Below are 15,144 nucleotides of genomic sequence, written 5' to 3'. Positions count from 1 at the left end.
GAGAAAGTGTACAGTATGAAATCAGTTTCTAGGGCACTTACAATTAAATATTTAACAACTTTTTCCTTATTTAGGCACTTTCCAACAAATAATGTAAGACTGATTTCATGTTAGAAGAAAAGAGATCATGCTATATTGTCAAAAAGAGAAAAAAGGGGGAAAAAAAGAACTATATATACAGGTCTAGGGAATAAAAGCTATGTTTTTACTTGTACACAATTTCTTCTTAGCTCAAAATAAATTATTCTCAATTACTATAGCTTTTAGAACACTAATTTGAGTAGCATTAACTTTTCTGTAACTTACTGGTCTATTAACCAGAAACAAGTCCAAATTATCTCATAAAAGAATGAAATAGCATTTTAATGTTCCATTTTAATTCTTGGCTTTCACTGTTTTCAGAAACACACAGGCATTAGCAATGGAAAAAAAATTTTAGGTCTATCATATGAGAGGCTTATGAAGTATCATGATGAATGTAGAAAAAAACCCAATACAAGTAGAAGTGGGCCAAACTGCATAAATCAAAAGACAAAACACTACAAAAATTCTCAAATCGTAAGTCATGAGAACTATGACAAAAATTCAGCCTTATCTATCCCAAAGGGCATAATGGAGATGTGCAGGAACCAATCTGGTATGTAGTTCCTGACCTAAGTATTGGTCTATTTTAAAACAAAAAAGTATATAAAACCAGTCTTTTCTGCTTGTCTCTGCAGAAGATACCTAGAAACAAAGAAGTGTGTGCACACTACGGAATCTGCAAAGAATAATCAGGATTTTCATTAGATAATCTGTCAAGAGCTTGCAAATGACACCATTTCCTCCTTCTCCATCCTATGAAATATGTGATGTTTCAATGTCTCTGATGTTGAGTATGAGAGAGAACTTGGTCTGAAGGCAAATTTTCTACAGACTATTTTTATTCTGAAAGATTGATGCCATTCACTATTTTTCTGTTGCTGACATTCCAGATATTCCTTCTTATAAACACACACATTTCCTTCTACCCAACTACAGTACGGAAACAGATCCAAAATGAAAATCATAGCAAAATGATTTATACTGCCTTTTTAAGATTTACAAAGTCAGGCTTCTGGCAAAAATTTAAAAGTCGTAATAAGTGTAACACTTTCAAAGAAAGCTGAATTTTTTGTTTTTAAAGTAAAGAAAAATAACACAATTGTTTGAAATAACTGGCTATTTCTGAACCAAAGTAAAAAATATTCCTCTTTAGCTAATCAAATTGTTATGCTATCTCCCACAGTTGGATAAACTACTAGATTTGTTTTTATAAATGTAAATATTATTCGCAGCTATGCCTGAGTGTATATATTAGAAGCTAAAAAGAATATACTCTTTTATAAATGTAAGTGAAGATTTAAGGAAAGTGATTATAATATTATCCAGAAAAGACACTACTATAGGAAAAAAAATACGAAGAAAAGGAACCAGAGAAAGAGATGAATTAGTAGACAAAGGGAGGAGAAAAAGGAATTTATGAAACATTTTTTCTTACGGAAAAAAATAATTATTCAAAATTGAGATGGGGGGGACTTCAGAATAGCCTAGTCATAAAGGATCTCGTGCAACTCTTGGTCTGCTGTTCCTCTCACTGCAACAGTAAATAAGCCAAAAGCGGAAAACAACTTTTGAAAACATTCAATATCCAAATCTATGTCAAAAACTATGTCAAATGATGCTATAGACACAATCCATAAGAACAGCAGGAAATTTAGGTATATATTTTTATATTTTCAAATTAACAAGTTAATGAGGATAGACATATTGACGGAAGAAAGGCTATGCAGTTAGGGAAAAGAATAACAAATAAATTAGGAATAGAGAAAATGGAATTTAGAAGAGCAATGAAGAAAATAGGAAAGAAACCATGCACAGCCTGGCTGCAAAAGCTGAATGAAATGTCAGGACAAAAGTGAAGTTAGTAGCATTGTCAAAAGGGAAAGGAAAGAGCCCCCACAGAGCTTCAGAGGAAACTTAAAAAGACCCTATTGGCAGTAAGTTAAATTGATGGAAAAACATCTTCCATCCCTCTTGCATTTACCTGGAATGTAAACCCTTTGAGGTATGTTTCTCAGAGATTAATGGATGAGGAACTATCTTCATGTTCTAAGAAGCTCAATAACAGAAAACAGAAAAATTCCTAATTTATTATATTTCTTATTATGGGTATTTTGAATGTAAAGAAATTACGTGCAATATTAAATTTATTACAATTAATCTGTACCGTATTTATATCTATATTCTCATTTCTTACAATTAATTTTAAGAGGTTATTTTATTTATCATCAATCAAAACTAAAATGATGAAACAAAAATCTTCCTTTTATGCTTGTTATACCACAAAATGATATGCAAAATTACCAAACAGTATTATATTGTGGATTTACATTAACACATTTCAACTAAAATATATGAATGATTTATATCTATTTTATTATTTAAATTAGCTAGTTAACGATGCATGTATACTAAAGTCCTTTATCCATAATTCAATGCTGTGTAGTTTAATTCTAGCCAAAGTGAGATTTTTTTGCTCTTTTGCATGTCTTTGGAGATAGCATCTCTCTCTATCTCTACAAAGCTACATAACAAAGGTTTCATAGTTGTTCCCATGCCTTAATTACATTGTACTCATACCAGATAGATGGAATTAGCAGGTCAGCTCCATCCAACTTCTATCTTATTTTCCTTACACACGATCAGGTTATGGTCTGATTTGGTATGTTCAACTGTTAAATATAAAGTGAAGCATGGTGTCATACTCTCTTCAACTTATTAGCTTTGATAGATCCAATATGTGGTCATTAGACATAACTTTTTCCTGGTGTTCACCTTTTTACCACAGATGCCTTTATAATTTGCATGAAACACCTGCTGTTGTTGAGTGGTTGCTGCAAAGAGAGACAGCTTGGACCTAGGGTTCAAAGGGATGATAGAAGCATTTAAGGTTTTCACAGTCAGTTACATGGAGAGTGGCCACAACAGTTGACTGTTATGCTGTGCATAAGAGCTGTGGCTATGTATACTTCCCTGAGGACTGAAGTGCCTCAAACATTGAAATAGACTGCAAGGATATTCTCCGTAAGTAAATATTTTTAGTACTAAAAAGATGAGAAAACATAATCTCCTGCTGCCATTCAAAATACTAAGGATGAAAAAAAGAGAGTTTTTATAGAGCATGCAAATGTTGATAAGTCAGAAAAAAAAAGCTATAGAAAAGGGTTGAGAATTCACTGTAAGCCAATATATGGAATAGAAGGAACAGATCCCAGGAGTCCCCTTAATCTATCTGGGAAGCTGGAGATAGCTGTGCTACAGCAATAAGGATACTTTTTCTAGTGGGAGCCTTATGTTTGAATAGTCCTTCTGGGTAGGAGTTCCCAGGAGCATAAAGGAAGAACTGCAGTTTGACCCATATGTAAAGTAAAAGACTGCTGTTGACATTCTCTGATAGAGACATTGGCAGCCCTGGGGAAGGCTGCTGTTTCTGCACAATACTACATCACGTGCAAAACTGCCAGAATTTAGCTTACTCCTAAAACATGTTCAACTTGATGACCAAAACCTCTCTCACTGTTAAAAGACACACAGCTCTCTCAGTGGGCTGAATATATTCAAGATAACAAAAAAAACTCTTGTCTGTGACTGCCTGAAAGATGCTGACCCACTTGGTCAGATTTAGCTGTTCTAGGAAGTCCAAATCGGTCTTGCTAGGTTACAACTGACCCTTAATACCACAGAATGGATGAAATAATCTTCTGTAAAAGATCCTGAATTTTCTTGATCTTAGCTGCCCTTCCTTAGCAATCTCAAAATCTGTGATGCCATTAAGACTACCAACATCTTACATAAAATGTACTACATTTTTCAGAGGGTTCACATGGTGTTGCCTATTACAACTGTATCACTTCCAAACATCTCATGAGTGGTTGTTCAACTATGAAAGCCAAAGAATAGCAAGATCACTCAACAATGTGTTTGCATCAAAGGAAAATACATGGACTTAGAAAAAAAACAGATCTATAAAATGACCTGGAATAGGAGAGAAATTGCTCTTAAGAATCGTAATTTTTCATATCTAGACTCCTGAAGAATTGGAATATCCCGGATAATGGAACTATTTGAATAATTTAGGAATACAGTAAATAATTCTGGTTGGTGATTTTTTTTTTCCTCTTCCTCAATGGGATATACAGGAAATAAATTTTATTTCGCAAATAATATTATAATTAATCAATTCTTTTATCAAGGAAAAATTTTATTCTCAAATTAGCTCTAAATTTAAATTCCATATTTATTTTTTAGGTCTAGAAATCAGGAAATCTAAGAAAATAAGACCTGCATTATCTCATTGCAAGCATGGACACGCGAATGGGAACCTGTCCCTCATCCACTAATAACTTTCATATCTATGGACCAATGGCACACAGAAAAAGCTCAAGAGATATTAATTTGTTATTAATTTCCTATAGTTCTGTGAAAAAAATTTGTTGCCTCACTGTTATATAGTGGACATTGTATCAAAGTTTTTTTCCTTTCTCTTTAATTTTCTTCACATATGTATTTTTATTCTCACAAATTTAGCCTGTTGATAGTACCTGAATAAATGTTCTGTTTCTACAAACTTTCTCATCGTCCTGCTTCTGCTTTCTTTTTAAAATTTAAATGTACTAGAACTAAAATATTTTATTATACGTAATTATACATAATCTCCTGCTGCCATTCAAAATACTAAGGATGAAAAAAAGAGAGTTTTTATAGAGCATGCAAATGTTGATAAGTCAGAAAAAAAAAGCTATATAAACATTCCTCTCTCAAATCAGAGCTTTATCAGCATCATGAAATACATTGCCCATTTGTAGTATGATGGAATCATTTTCCCTTTATTGTTACCTCCATAACATAAATAATACTTCAACACAGTAGCTAATCATTTTCTCATAGGAAAAAAAATCGAAAAGTTCACCAGTATTTTAAAATAAAAACAAATCTATTATTTATATAATGAACAGTAAAAACACTATTCATGGCAGAAACAAAGAACATTTTATAAAAAGTAGTATCTTACCTTTTCTTCCAGGGTATACATGAGGGTAATATTCATAATAAAGATCAGGCTGGTCTAAATTTCCAAATGGTTCAAATTCCATTTCTGCATTTTGGAAGAGATTCAATTTTACCAGTAATGCCAGTCTCACAAACCATAGCTAGAAAATTAATACATATAAAAAAAGCAAAAGGCAAGATCTGTTATTAGCTTTAATCAGAAGGCACATCCAAATAAAATTTCAAATTTCTAAATATTTCTAATAAAGTCAAGTAAAGAGTTTCTATGATACTCTGTGATGAGACTCACTACGTTTACATGCGTCTTCACAGAATACTTTTCCTAAGATCATTAAAATAACAAAACTCAAAGGACTGATGTTTAATTGTTTGTAAAGGCATATTTTTAAAGATGAAGTTTACAAACTAAACTAGCTTGCTTCAAAATTAGAATACCTCTCTTCCAATTGATTGAGATCAGCCTAAATTTTATGTTTTTCCAATTTTATGCAATTTTTAACATCTGTTATGATTTTGGTGAATGTCTGTGATCTTGATAGTTACTATCAAGGGCCAGCATTGTGACTTGTCCTCTGTTTACATTTCATAAAGTAGAACAAAAGTCAAGTTTCATGAACCTTTATTAATTTGGGTTTTTATTTGCATATTGTCATAAATGTATTTCTAACATTTAAAATCTTACTAGAGAGTTAATGATCTATATAGAGTCCATAAGTGTTAGCAGAGTGAGCCTTTTAAGATAAGCAAAGCATATTTCCTTTTACTAGTCTATAAACATGCAATCAAGATAGAGTTTTACTTTTTAAAAATGTTTTGTTTAAACCGAAGACCTACTTAACAAAAGCAAACAGCAGAAGTGACTTGCTATAATGAGCTTAATAAGTTTAGATTTTAGGTAATAATTTGGAAAAGAAGTTTGATTATGTTCAAAAGAACGCTGCTGTGAATATTTCTGGAAAAAAATGGTGTGGGAGTGTAGTTTTGAACATACCTGCAAAGAATCTGTTGTATGGTTAGTAGGTAGTCCACTTTTTCCATAGCCTTGACCATGGGCAGTTAGAAGTCGCCCACACAGGTCAACAGCAGCTCTCCAGTTTTTACTGCTCTGGGAAAAGAAAAAAGTAGCAAAAAAATAAAGCACCACAAATGCACAGCTGCTTATTTTGCCTGAAGCAGTCACGTCTACCCATCAGTAATAATGACAAGGTCAGGAAAGCCGGCCGGTGAGAAGCAGAATGTTGTTTGTCAAAGCTGCATGTGTAATTAGGCAGAAAAGAAAGTCAAGTATGAGATACAGTTTAAGATAATCAGATTGCTAAAATAGAAGAATATATACCACTCATGAGTTTCTTAACTTAAAACTATATAATACTTGCTGATCTACTCATAATATTCAAAATATTGCTATCTCAAAAGGAGAAAAAAATTGCCAGCCATATTTCAATGACCGTATTCAAGTTACTCTACTAGTAACTACTACTAGTATTTAAGGCCTATTCCTGTCCCACTGACTTCACTATTTCAGACTATAACCCTAATGTAGTTTATTTCATGAAAATGTTTCCTAACATTGCCCAGAACTGAGAATTCTTGTAATTATTATTAACAATAGAGGACAAGAAATAATTCAATGCATAAAATGATAATAAAATCAGAAAGATAAAATGAATTTCATCTTCAAAATATAAACATTTGAATTTTCATTGCAAGACTAATTTCACAATATTTTTAAATATATTTTTTGATTCATAAAACAGAATCTTCTCTAGTTAGATAAGCCACATTATACTGCCACACCGTCATCATATTAATGCTTCTACCTTGTATACACTAATACGGCCTTGTAAACACCTAAGACTAGAAAAAAACCTTTTAAAACAGACTATTGCTTCACAGGTTTTAAAACTTAAAATGTCACATGTTTTTGTTACGCAGAACAGTCTTTCAAGAGATATGCATTCAGGAGGTCATTATAAAATATACATCCTGTTATAGGAGAGTAAGTCACCATTTCTTTCAAATAGAGCTTCTTAAATACAATAAAAAATAATGACTAAATGTAACAGAAAACTAGCATGTTGTCTGAAGAAATTTAAAGGAATAGAATATATATATATTCCAGTGCTTCCAAAGTTTGGATACCCACTTGTAATTGGCATCCTCCTAGATTATCTCTAACATTTATAGTTTGGAAAATATGTTAATAGCACAATCAGTACCTTTGAAAAACTACTAGTAGCAACTGAAGAGTTTTTGTACTTCTTGGTCCCCATTTTGCAGTTCTAGTTGTTCAAAGGACGACTCTAAAGAGAGATCAAGGGAGATCACAGTGCACGGATGAGCTTATCTCCCTGCATTGTCAAATTCTAGATAGAAACTTGAATTTTGCTGGAAATGCAGAAGTTGACTGACAGCACGAATGTGAAGCTGCATAGCAGTTTTTCCTTATGAGAGCTCTATGGCCTTACAGAAGAGCAAGATTGGTATGTATTTATGATATCCTTCAACATAAATTCTTATCTACTTAGAAAAGCAGAAAGGCATGGAGATAGATTACCTTAGCTTTACTCCTTTTCCACAAAGACAAATTAATTTCCTATTATCCTTAGAACAGAGGCAGACTTAGACCCTAGCACTGCTTAACTTTGCTTCCCAAATGAGAGTGAAGATCCAAGAATAATGAACATTTATGGACAAGCTTAGGTGCTACAGTTTTAAGGAACTATTTGGGACGTGGACTAAAAACTGTTTTTTCTTTATAGAAGACAGCCTGGAGCAGCAGGCCTGACAACCACAGTGAAAGCAGTCTTTGCTGGAAAATAAAGCATGATATTCCTCATGACTGCAAAAGTAGAGCTGTTGGCTGGTCATGGAGCCTAGATCTCTGTGGAAGCTTAAGCAGAATAGCTTAACTTGAAATGAAGACGACACAGTGTTATCTCTGGCAAGTTGAGCCAGAATTATAGCTGCCAGACCTACCAGTCTACCAAAAATCTTCAAGTTATTTGAGTAATCCCTCAAAATCTTGCTAAATTTGCCAAAAAGTTTCTGTCACATGTATGTCTCCTGTGTTCTACAGCCCTCAGAACCTAGGTTCCTTGTTAATAACAGTCCTTCAAAGTAAACATGGAAACTACAGCTCCAGCCGTATCACCAAAATCAGTAAAGGATATTCTCAAAAAGAAAATAGCAAATAATTATACTATGGCAATCAAGACACGGTCCCCCAGCATTGTGTGAAATTATGTGAAAATATCTTTTCCAAGAGATAATGCTGAAGTCCAGATATTACTGCCAAATAGTTCACTAACATAGTATCAGCCTGGCAGAAGAGAACCTCCTTCTATATATGACAATAGCTTATCTTTCTTTCACAAAAAAAAAAAAAAAAAAAAATAGTTGTAGTCCTTTAATTCTCTTAATGAAAGCCACCACCTTGAATGATTTCTGCACTTTTTACACACTAGTAATCTCGATGTTAAACTTGACCTGGGTTTTTAGTCCCTATAACAAAGAATGTAAAAAACAAAACAAAACAAAATAGTAAGCATGTTGTTTCCTTTACAGCTTTCAGAGGTATTTTTAGTGCAATTGATATTCCCATATCAAGTCTGACTTCATGAAGTTAGAGTTTATCTTTTAAATGGGAAGATGGAGATACTGCCTTTCAGCAAAATCTGAACATCCTTCTCTGCATAGGAAACTTCTGACTATGGAGCACATAACAAATCTAGGATCAGCAGAGGAAGTACTTGCAGATTAATCACTCCACAGAAAATGTGATCACATTACTTATTGCAGAACGTCCTAGTTACGCTGATAGGAAACTTCCAGTCACTTCCATTCTTGAAGGAATTAATACGATTGTATGAAAGCCTGTGAAAATCAGAACCCTTAAGTCTTCTTATTCTGGATTCAATTGTGTAGTCAAGGGAGTCTTCAAGGAACAATGACTTGGTTAATGTCTCACCTCTGTTCTTCACAAAATCAGAAGAGTTCCTCAGAGGGGTTTACAGACAGGGAAACAGCACAGGTCAGGAAAATAGATTTCATATTATAAGGATCTATTTTTCTTTAAAAGAGATAGAACCAGCCCAATTACTTTATACTTTTTCACTGAACTTTATGTATCATGTAATTAAACAGTTTAAGATTTGAATACAATGACTCTAAATTTAAATCAAAAAGGCAGACAGCAATGCTAGGATTTTGCAGGCTTTTGGCACTGTTAAGAACAGGCAAGAACCAAAAGTTTCTGTGTCACAGAGTCCCTCTCTCTTTTCTTTTTATTTATTTTTTTAATGAGAACATATTTTGGGCACAAACTTGACATGCCTTTTTCAGAATAAACATGGTATGTTTGATTTCTTACTGCTTCTTTTGATCTCATCTCCAATGTAACCAAACAACAACTTTCACTTCTCAAAGGAGAAAGTCGACAGAACAAGAAGGTCAGCTCTTGACTTCTGGCTTATGTTTTGACATTTCCAAAATAAGAACCCAAATACAGCTATGATGATCCTCCCTATCTAAAACCAATGATATACAAGGAGATATCCTAAAAACTATCTAAAATGGATATCACAAGTGATAAATTTTGACAAATCCACATCCATAGATTTAGTAGTGCTTCTAGTCTATCTGGTCAAAGTTAAAAGTAACTGAGGCAGTTCGTATACTTCAGTGCTTTCAATGAGCTGATTTTTCACATAGAGTGATGAAGGAAAGAGATGCAGGGTAGGAAATAACTTCAACAGCTGAAGTTAGGATGTTGCAATAGCCCAAATGTGAGAATAGCATTGAAAATGTTGTAATTTTATATATTTTAGAAACAGAAACAAAATTTCTAGTTAAGTAGAACACCCAATACAAGCCAAAACTGTAGCCTGAGTAGCAAAATATTTTTAATATTTCTTCCTTGTTTAAAAGTGTCATAAGAATGTTAATTAGCAGAGTTTTCACAATACCTGAAAGACTATTCTATTATGAATATATTCACTGACTAAGACTAAAAAAAAATACCACCAAGTAGCTGAATGCCACGATCTCACATTTAACTGTCCCTTAAAAGTCTCCCTGTGCAGGTTGATTTTGTCTGATTTTTGAATTATAGTGGAACAAAGATTAGAGAACATATGACTGCAGAAGTCTTTCTATTTCTTCTTTGTATACAATACTGTAAATTGTTTTTCTGAATGAAGGCAGTGAAGCTCAGGTGGTGTAACAAATAAGACTAATATCCAGCTTAAAAGGCAGGTAGAAGAGATAGGATGATTGGCACAACTGTGAAAGAAGCTTGCAGACTGGATGTCTGAACAACTGTGTTCGATGAAAACTGAATCCCCTTGACACATGAAAAGAATTTATAACATTACTTGGCCTCTCAGGAAAACAATTTTGAGCTAAGCCATCCAAATTCTATCCAATAAATTGATGTTTTCTAGTGTAGAAATGCAAGCTCTCCCCAGAAGGCCTGATTACTGTTTCTGCTACTTGTGTCTCCTTTTTTCTCTCAAATCAGCTACAAGAAGGTTGGAAAGTGCTCACTGATTTAGAAATAAAGGAACACACACACACACATACAAAAAAAAAAAAACCCATATATTTTAAGGAGAACTTCTAACCTGTTAAAGTAAGTATGCATACCATACCACTGTATCCAAGTTTGTTATATTTGACAACACATGAAAGAGCACAACATTAATCAAATACAAAAGTAATAGTATATGATTTTTTTTTGGGGGGGGGGGAAGAGACTCAAAGGGAGTCATTAACTCTACATGCAACACCATTAAAGTGATTAAAATGTCCTCCTCCACTAGCTATGACATTCTTCTCTTCTGTAAATTACATTGGCAAAGCACTTTCACATTAGTTAGGAAAATGTAGTTAGTAACCCTTTCCTAGTCCAGTAACTTGAAGAAATCATTGCATACTTACAGCAATCAATGTATATTTATAATGGCAAGATAGTCATTTCTAGGTATGACAAGTATCAAAAACGTAATTTTCCTATGATTGTAAACGCCTTGCAATTCAAATAATAGAAAGGTCCGTAATAAGAAATACTGTACTATTTGTTCAAATGAAAGCAAAAAGTTAATCTAATCTATGGAGTAATAGCAACTAACATAACTGCTGCTTACATCTGCTACTCATAATTTTTATTTTTTGCTATAAAAGAAAGCAATGTTGTGAAGCCAGGCTATTATTTACATTTATTTACTATAGAGGCAAATGCATGTTCTTGTAATAGAATAATACAGCACTCTGAAACCTGAAACCTCAAGATTTTCTGTTCTCAGTTGAATCATACAAACAACTTCTACAGACGTTTAACTCTTTATTTACAAGTTATCACTAATATGATAGGCTGAAACCTCAAGATTTTCAGTTCTCAGTTGAATCATATAAACAGCCTCTACAGATATGTAACTTTATTTACAAGTTAGCACTACAATGATAGGCACATAGATTTACAGAATTATACTGCTGGACTGCTACAGTGCTTCTACAGTCCTACACACCTCGAAGTGCTTGTAAAACAGGTCAGAAGCAGAACTGTCCCAATACTACTGTGCTAGTAAGACATTTCCAATTGACTGTTATTCATTCCATAGCAGAAATTAAAAATGTGACAGTACAAAGATGTATCGTGCGTGGGCTCCCAGTACAAATCTCACTCAAACAAACTAGGATCCAAATACATGCTGCACAAAATATTTTGTTAGCCAACTAATAATCTGAGTTCAGTTCCTGGTTAACAGTCACCTGTCTTAGAAACAATGCTCCTGTTGGTATCTCACAGCGAAAAAGGGCACCTTCGGAAGTTCAGCTTACTATCTTCTTGGTAGCACTTGTTTTCTGACAGCTAAGTATACATGAAGAAGCTTTTGCAAACACACTTTGCACTATGATCCCAAAGGATCATCATCATTCAGTCACCATCATTCTTTGCCGCAAGCACTAACTTCATCTTACTCACTGAATTATCTTTTAAGATGTAGGATTATTTATTTTTTTTTAGCTGTTATAAAGAAGGTGAGAAGTTAGTATTCAAGGATGTACTCTAGCATCAATCCAATTTGAGATACTCTTTTGTGATCCTGGTGAATGGAGTGGGTATCTGTATCTGCAGATGTAATCTAGAAAGTCTCAATATGTATGACCACATCAATAAACAGGAATCAGATATTTTGTATGCCAGAATAATGGAAAATGTAAAACATGAACATTAATATGTAGTCACTCCCAATGGGGCTAAGAACTTTTGCTGCAAGTTGAATGAAAGAAACAACAGAAATAAAGTTCTGACAATTGTATGGGATACTAATAAGATGCAACCTTTCAATAAATTAACGCGCTTTAGGACTCCTTTGGGTGTGGTATGATTCTTCCAGTGCTCAAATGGCCTTTGCACAATGCAATGGTAAGACATTTGAAATACTGTGTTCGGTTCTACACAGTGATAATAAAATGTTAACTTCAACGGGAGAAGATTCGGAGAAGTGTTACTAGGATGATTAAGAAAAAGTAGTTATTAGGAGAAAACTAGAAGTTATTTTAACCTTTAAAAATAAAATTTGAGAGGTGGTAATGTCACTGCCATCCATCCATACAAAGTAGCAGGAGAGAAGAAGCAAATATCAAGAGAAAACTATTTAAAAAAGCAACACAGATCAAAAGATTTATATTGTTGTAAACAGATTTATCTTTGATTAGAAAAAGATTTTGAAAGAATTGATTAGACTTCCTTTGATTAACCACTGAAGGAATGAAGTTCCGGTATAGCCTTTGAAAGTAGGAAAGCTAAAATAGTAACAGTGAAAACAAAACTGCAAAACTGACAGGGATTAGGAAAAACTTTCATTTTTAATTTCTTTCTCACTTTTTTTTTTTTTTTTTTTTAAGTATGTTCTCTGTAAGCTAGTAGCTGCGAGATGCTGGAAACTGCGTGCTGATACTAAAAACATTGAAACTGCCTGTTTAGTGTACTTCTCCTATCCACATAGGATTAAAACAGTAACCAGATACAAATGAAATATTTTCCTCTTGAGCAGACAGGCAAGAACACATTTTATTTTATTTTTTTGCCTTCCCATGTTTAATAAGGTGGATGGAGTTCACCTAAGATCATTCAGGAATTTTAACCTAACAAATTTCTTTTGTGTGCTGACACAAAATTTTCTTAATTTTCTTTAATTCTTGCATGGAATTTATGTTTCTTAGAAAATTTGGAATACTTTTAGCTTACTGATGCTGATCAGAAATTAATTTTCAACATTAAGTATTTCATGAAAAAATGCCAAGTAATAAATAAATACAATTGTAATTTTTATTATAAAAAGAAACAGAATTGTACAAACAAAGCTGAGGAAAAGCTATACTGCATACTCAGAAACAACCAGCAGCAAATGCTGGAAGCTCCAAAAACTGAAACACCTCTTGATGTCTGCCTGAATGGCTGCAATTTTACCAAAAATATTCTATAATAAGACAAGTTTTAAAAGAAATCTGCCACAACAGCAAAAATTCTCAATGTAGCAAATCGCCTCCTGTCTTCTCTGCTTTGATGCTGAAATTCAGAGTAGTGCTCTTCCAGAGCTTAGGAGTACTGTCAAAGCTAAAATAACACAAGTGACAGTGCTGTGTTTGAGGTATAAGGTCTGCAGCACAGGAGGACCTTTTACATGAAAACAGCTACCAAATCTAGAAGAAAAAGATTTGGTTTTCCTCTATAGCAAAATTACTCTCCAGGAAAAGAGAAGAAAAAGTGGGAAAAGGACTTTTCCTACATATGCTCAGATGAGAATAGGCTTATTTTAAAATAAGGTTTTGTTTTCTTTCCTAACTCTCCTGCTAAGATAAACATTGATACAAGGATAGAAAAACATGCATCTCCATGATGAAGATCAAAATCTGTTTTTTCAGCTTTAGTTTCAAAAATTTTCTTTAATCTCCTCTAACAACACTTGAGAACAGACTAGAGTTGAGAAATCTCGGGTTTTCCTAACATGAGAAGTCTGTTCCAGAGCTTTATATGCAATTTAACAGTTAAACTAAAAATATTAATTACTAAATATTATTAACTCTTGCACTTCCTCAGTGATTTTTAATCCAATTAATTTTTCATTCATTTTTTTTCAAAAATAAAGCAAGTCTAAAACATTTTGAAATTTCAACAGATTAAATAAACCTCAGTCACACAAGGGTAGTGAGTTTCATATAGGAACACAGTGGCTGAAAAAACAAGGCAAGGTTCACCTGTACTAAATATAACTATTTGCAAGTTAGAGATATTTACATTACGAAAAAGGTTTTAACAAACATAAAATTAAGCTTTCATTTTGAAATATTTTATTTAACCTTTTTGAAGTGAAGGAATGAAAAAAGACAAACAGAAACTAATTTAGTTTTCCTGCTCTGAAATCGAGAAAATCAAAGCAGCTGAACTTATTACATCACCTTTGCTTACCACAAGAATTGATATGCCTTACTTTTAGTAAAATACTATAGTAAAACGCAAATACATATGCAACCAAAAAGCTATTAAAAATCTACTGTGAAACCACTTACATTGTTTAAAACTACCTTGCTTCTAACTTCTGCATTTACATCTTTTAGAACCCAGCATCACTGCTACTAAAAACTACTGTACCTTGGTTAGTACTTTTGCAAGATCATGAATAGACACATATGCATATTTTTAATTTTCTTCTCACAGTCATTAGCTCCCAATTATCTTGACGGAAGCATGGTATTTAATATATATTGAGTTATGAAGATGAAGTACATTCTTACTTACAATTAGCTGTTTCAAGCCTACAAATGACTGTTCTACAGAGTTGGCATTTAAAACTTGTCTCTTCACTGCAGCTTGTTCCCCCAAGAAGCGAAGCATTAAATCTTTCACTGCATCTCCCTTGATGTTCATGGAAGAAAAAAAAAAGAAGAAACATAAGATACTTTCTAACATTATTCTAACAAATTGTTGAATTAAAACTGAGCAAAATATTTTTTCTATCTTGAGAAATGCTTATTTTCCAGTGCTTT

General features: G+C 33.2%; 1 protein-coding gene across 2 annotated transcripts in view; it reads right to left on the bottom strand.

The window, feature by feature from the left end:
* The window catches only part of TRAPPC12 (trafficking protein particle complex subunit 12), a 60,656-nt gene that overhangs the window by 39,082 nt on the left and 6,430 nt on the right, over positions 1 to 15,144 (bottom strand). The window contains exons 3-5 of one of the 2 annotated variants that reach the window (XM_062572990.1): positions 14,897 to 15,013; positions 6,083 to 6,196; positions 5,093 to 5,231 (exon numbers count right to left, since the gene is read on the bottom strand). In XM_062572990.1, coding sequence (XP_062428974.1) covers positions 5,093 to 5,231; positions 6,083 to 6,196; positions 14,897 to 15,013 — 370 coding nt within the window. Of the gene's footprint in view, positions 1 to 5,092; positions 5,232 to 6,082; positions 6,197 to 14,892; positions 15,014 to 15,144 lie in introns of both variants that reach the window. The other variant, XM_062572991.1, reaches the window with a different exon arrangement.

This window comes from Rhea pennata, chromosome 3, assembly GCF_028389875.1.
Source record: "Rhea pennata isolate bPtePen1 chromosome 3, bPtePen1.pri, whole genome shotgun sequence".
In the NCBI taxonomy this organism is placed as follows: Eukaryota; Metazoa; Chordata; class Aves; order Rheiformes; family Rheidae; genus Rhea; species Rhea pennata.
This window is presented reverse-complemented; position numbering and strand designations above follow the sequence as displayed.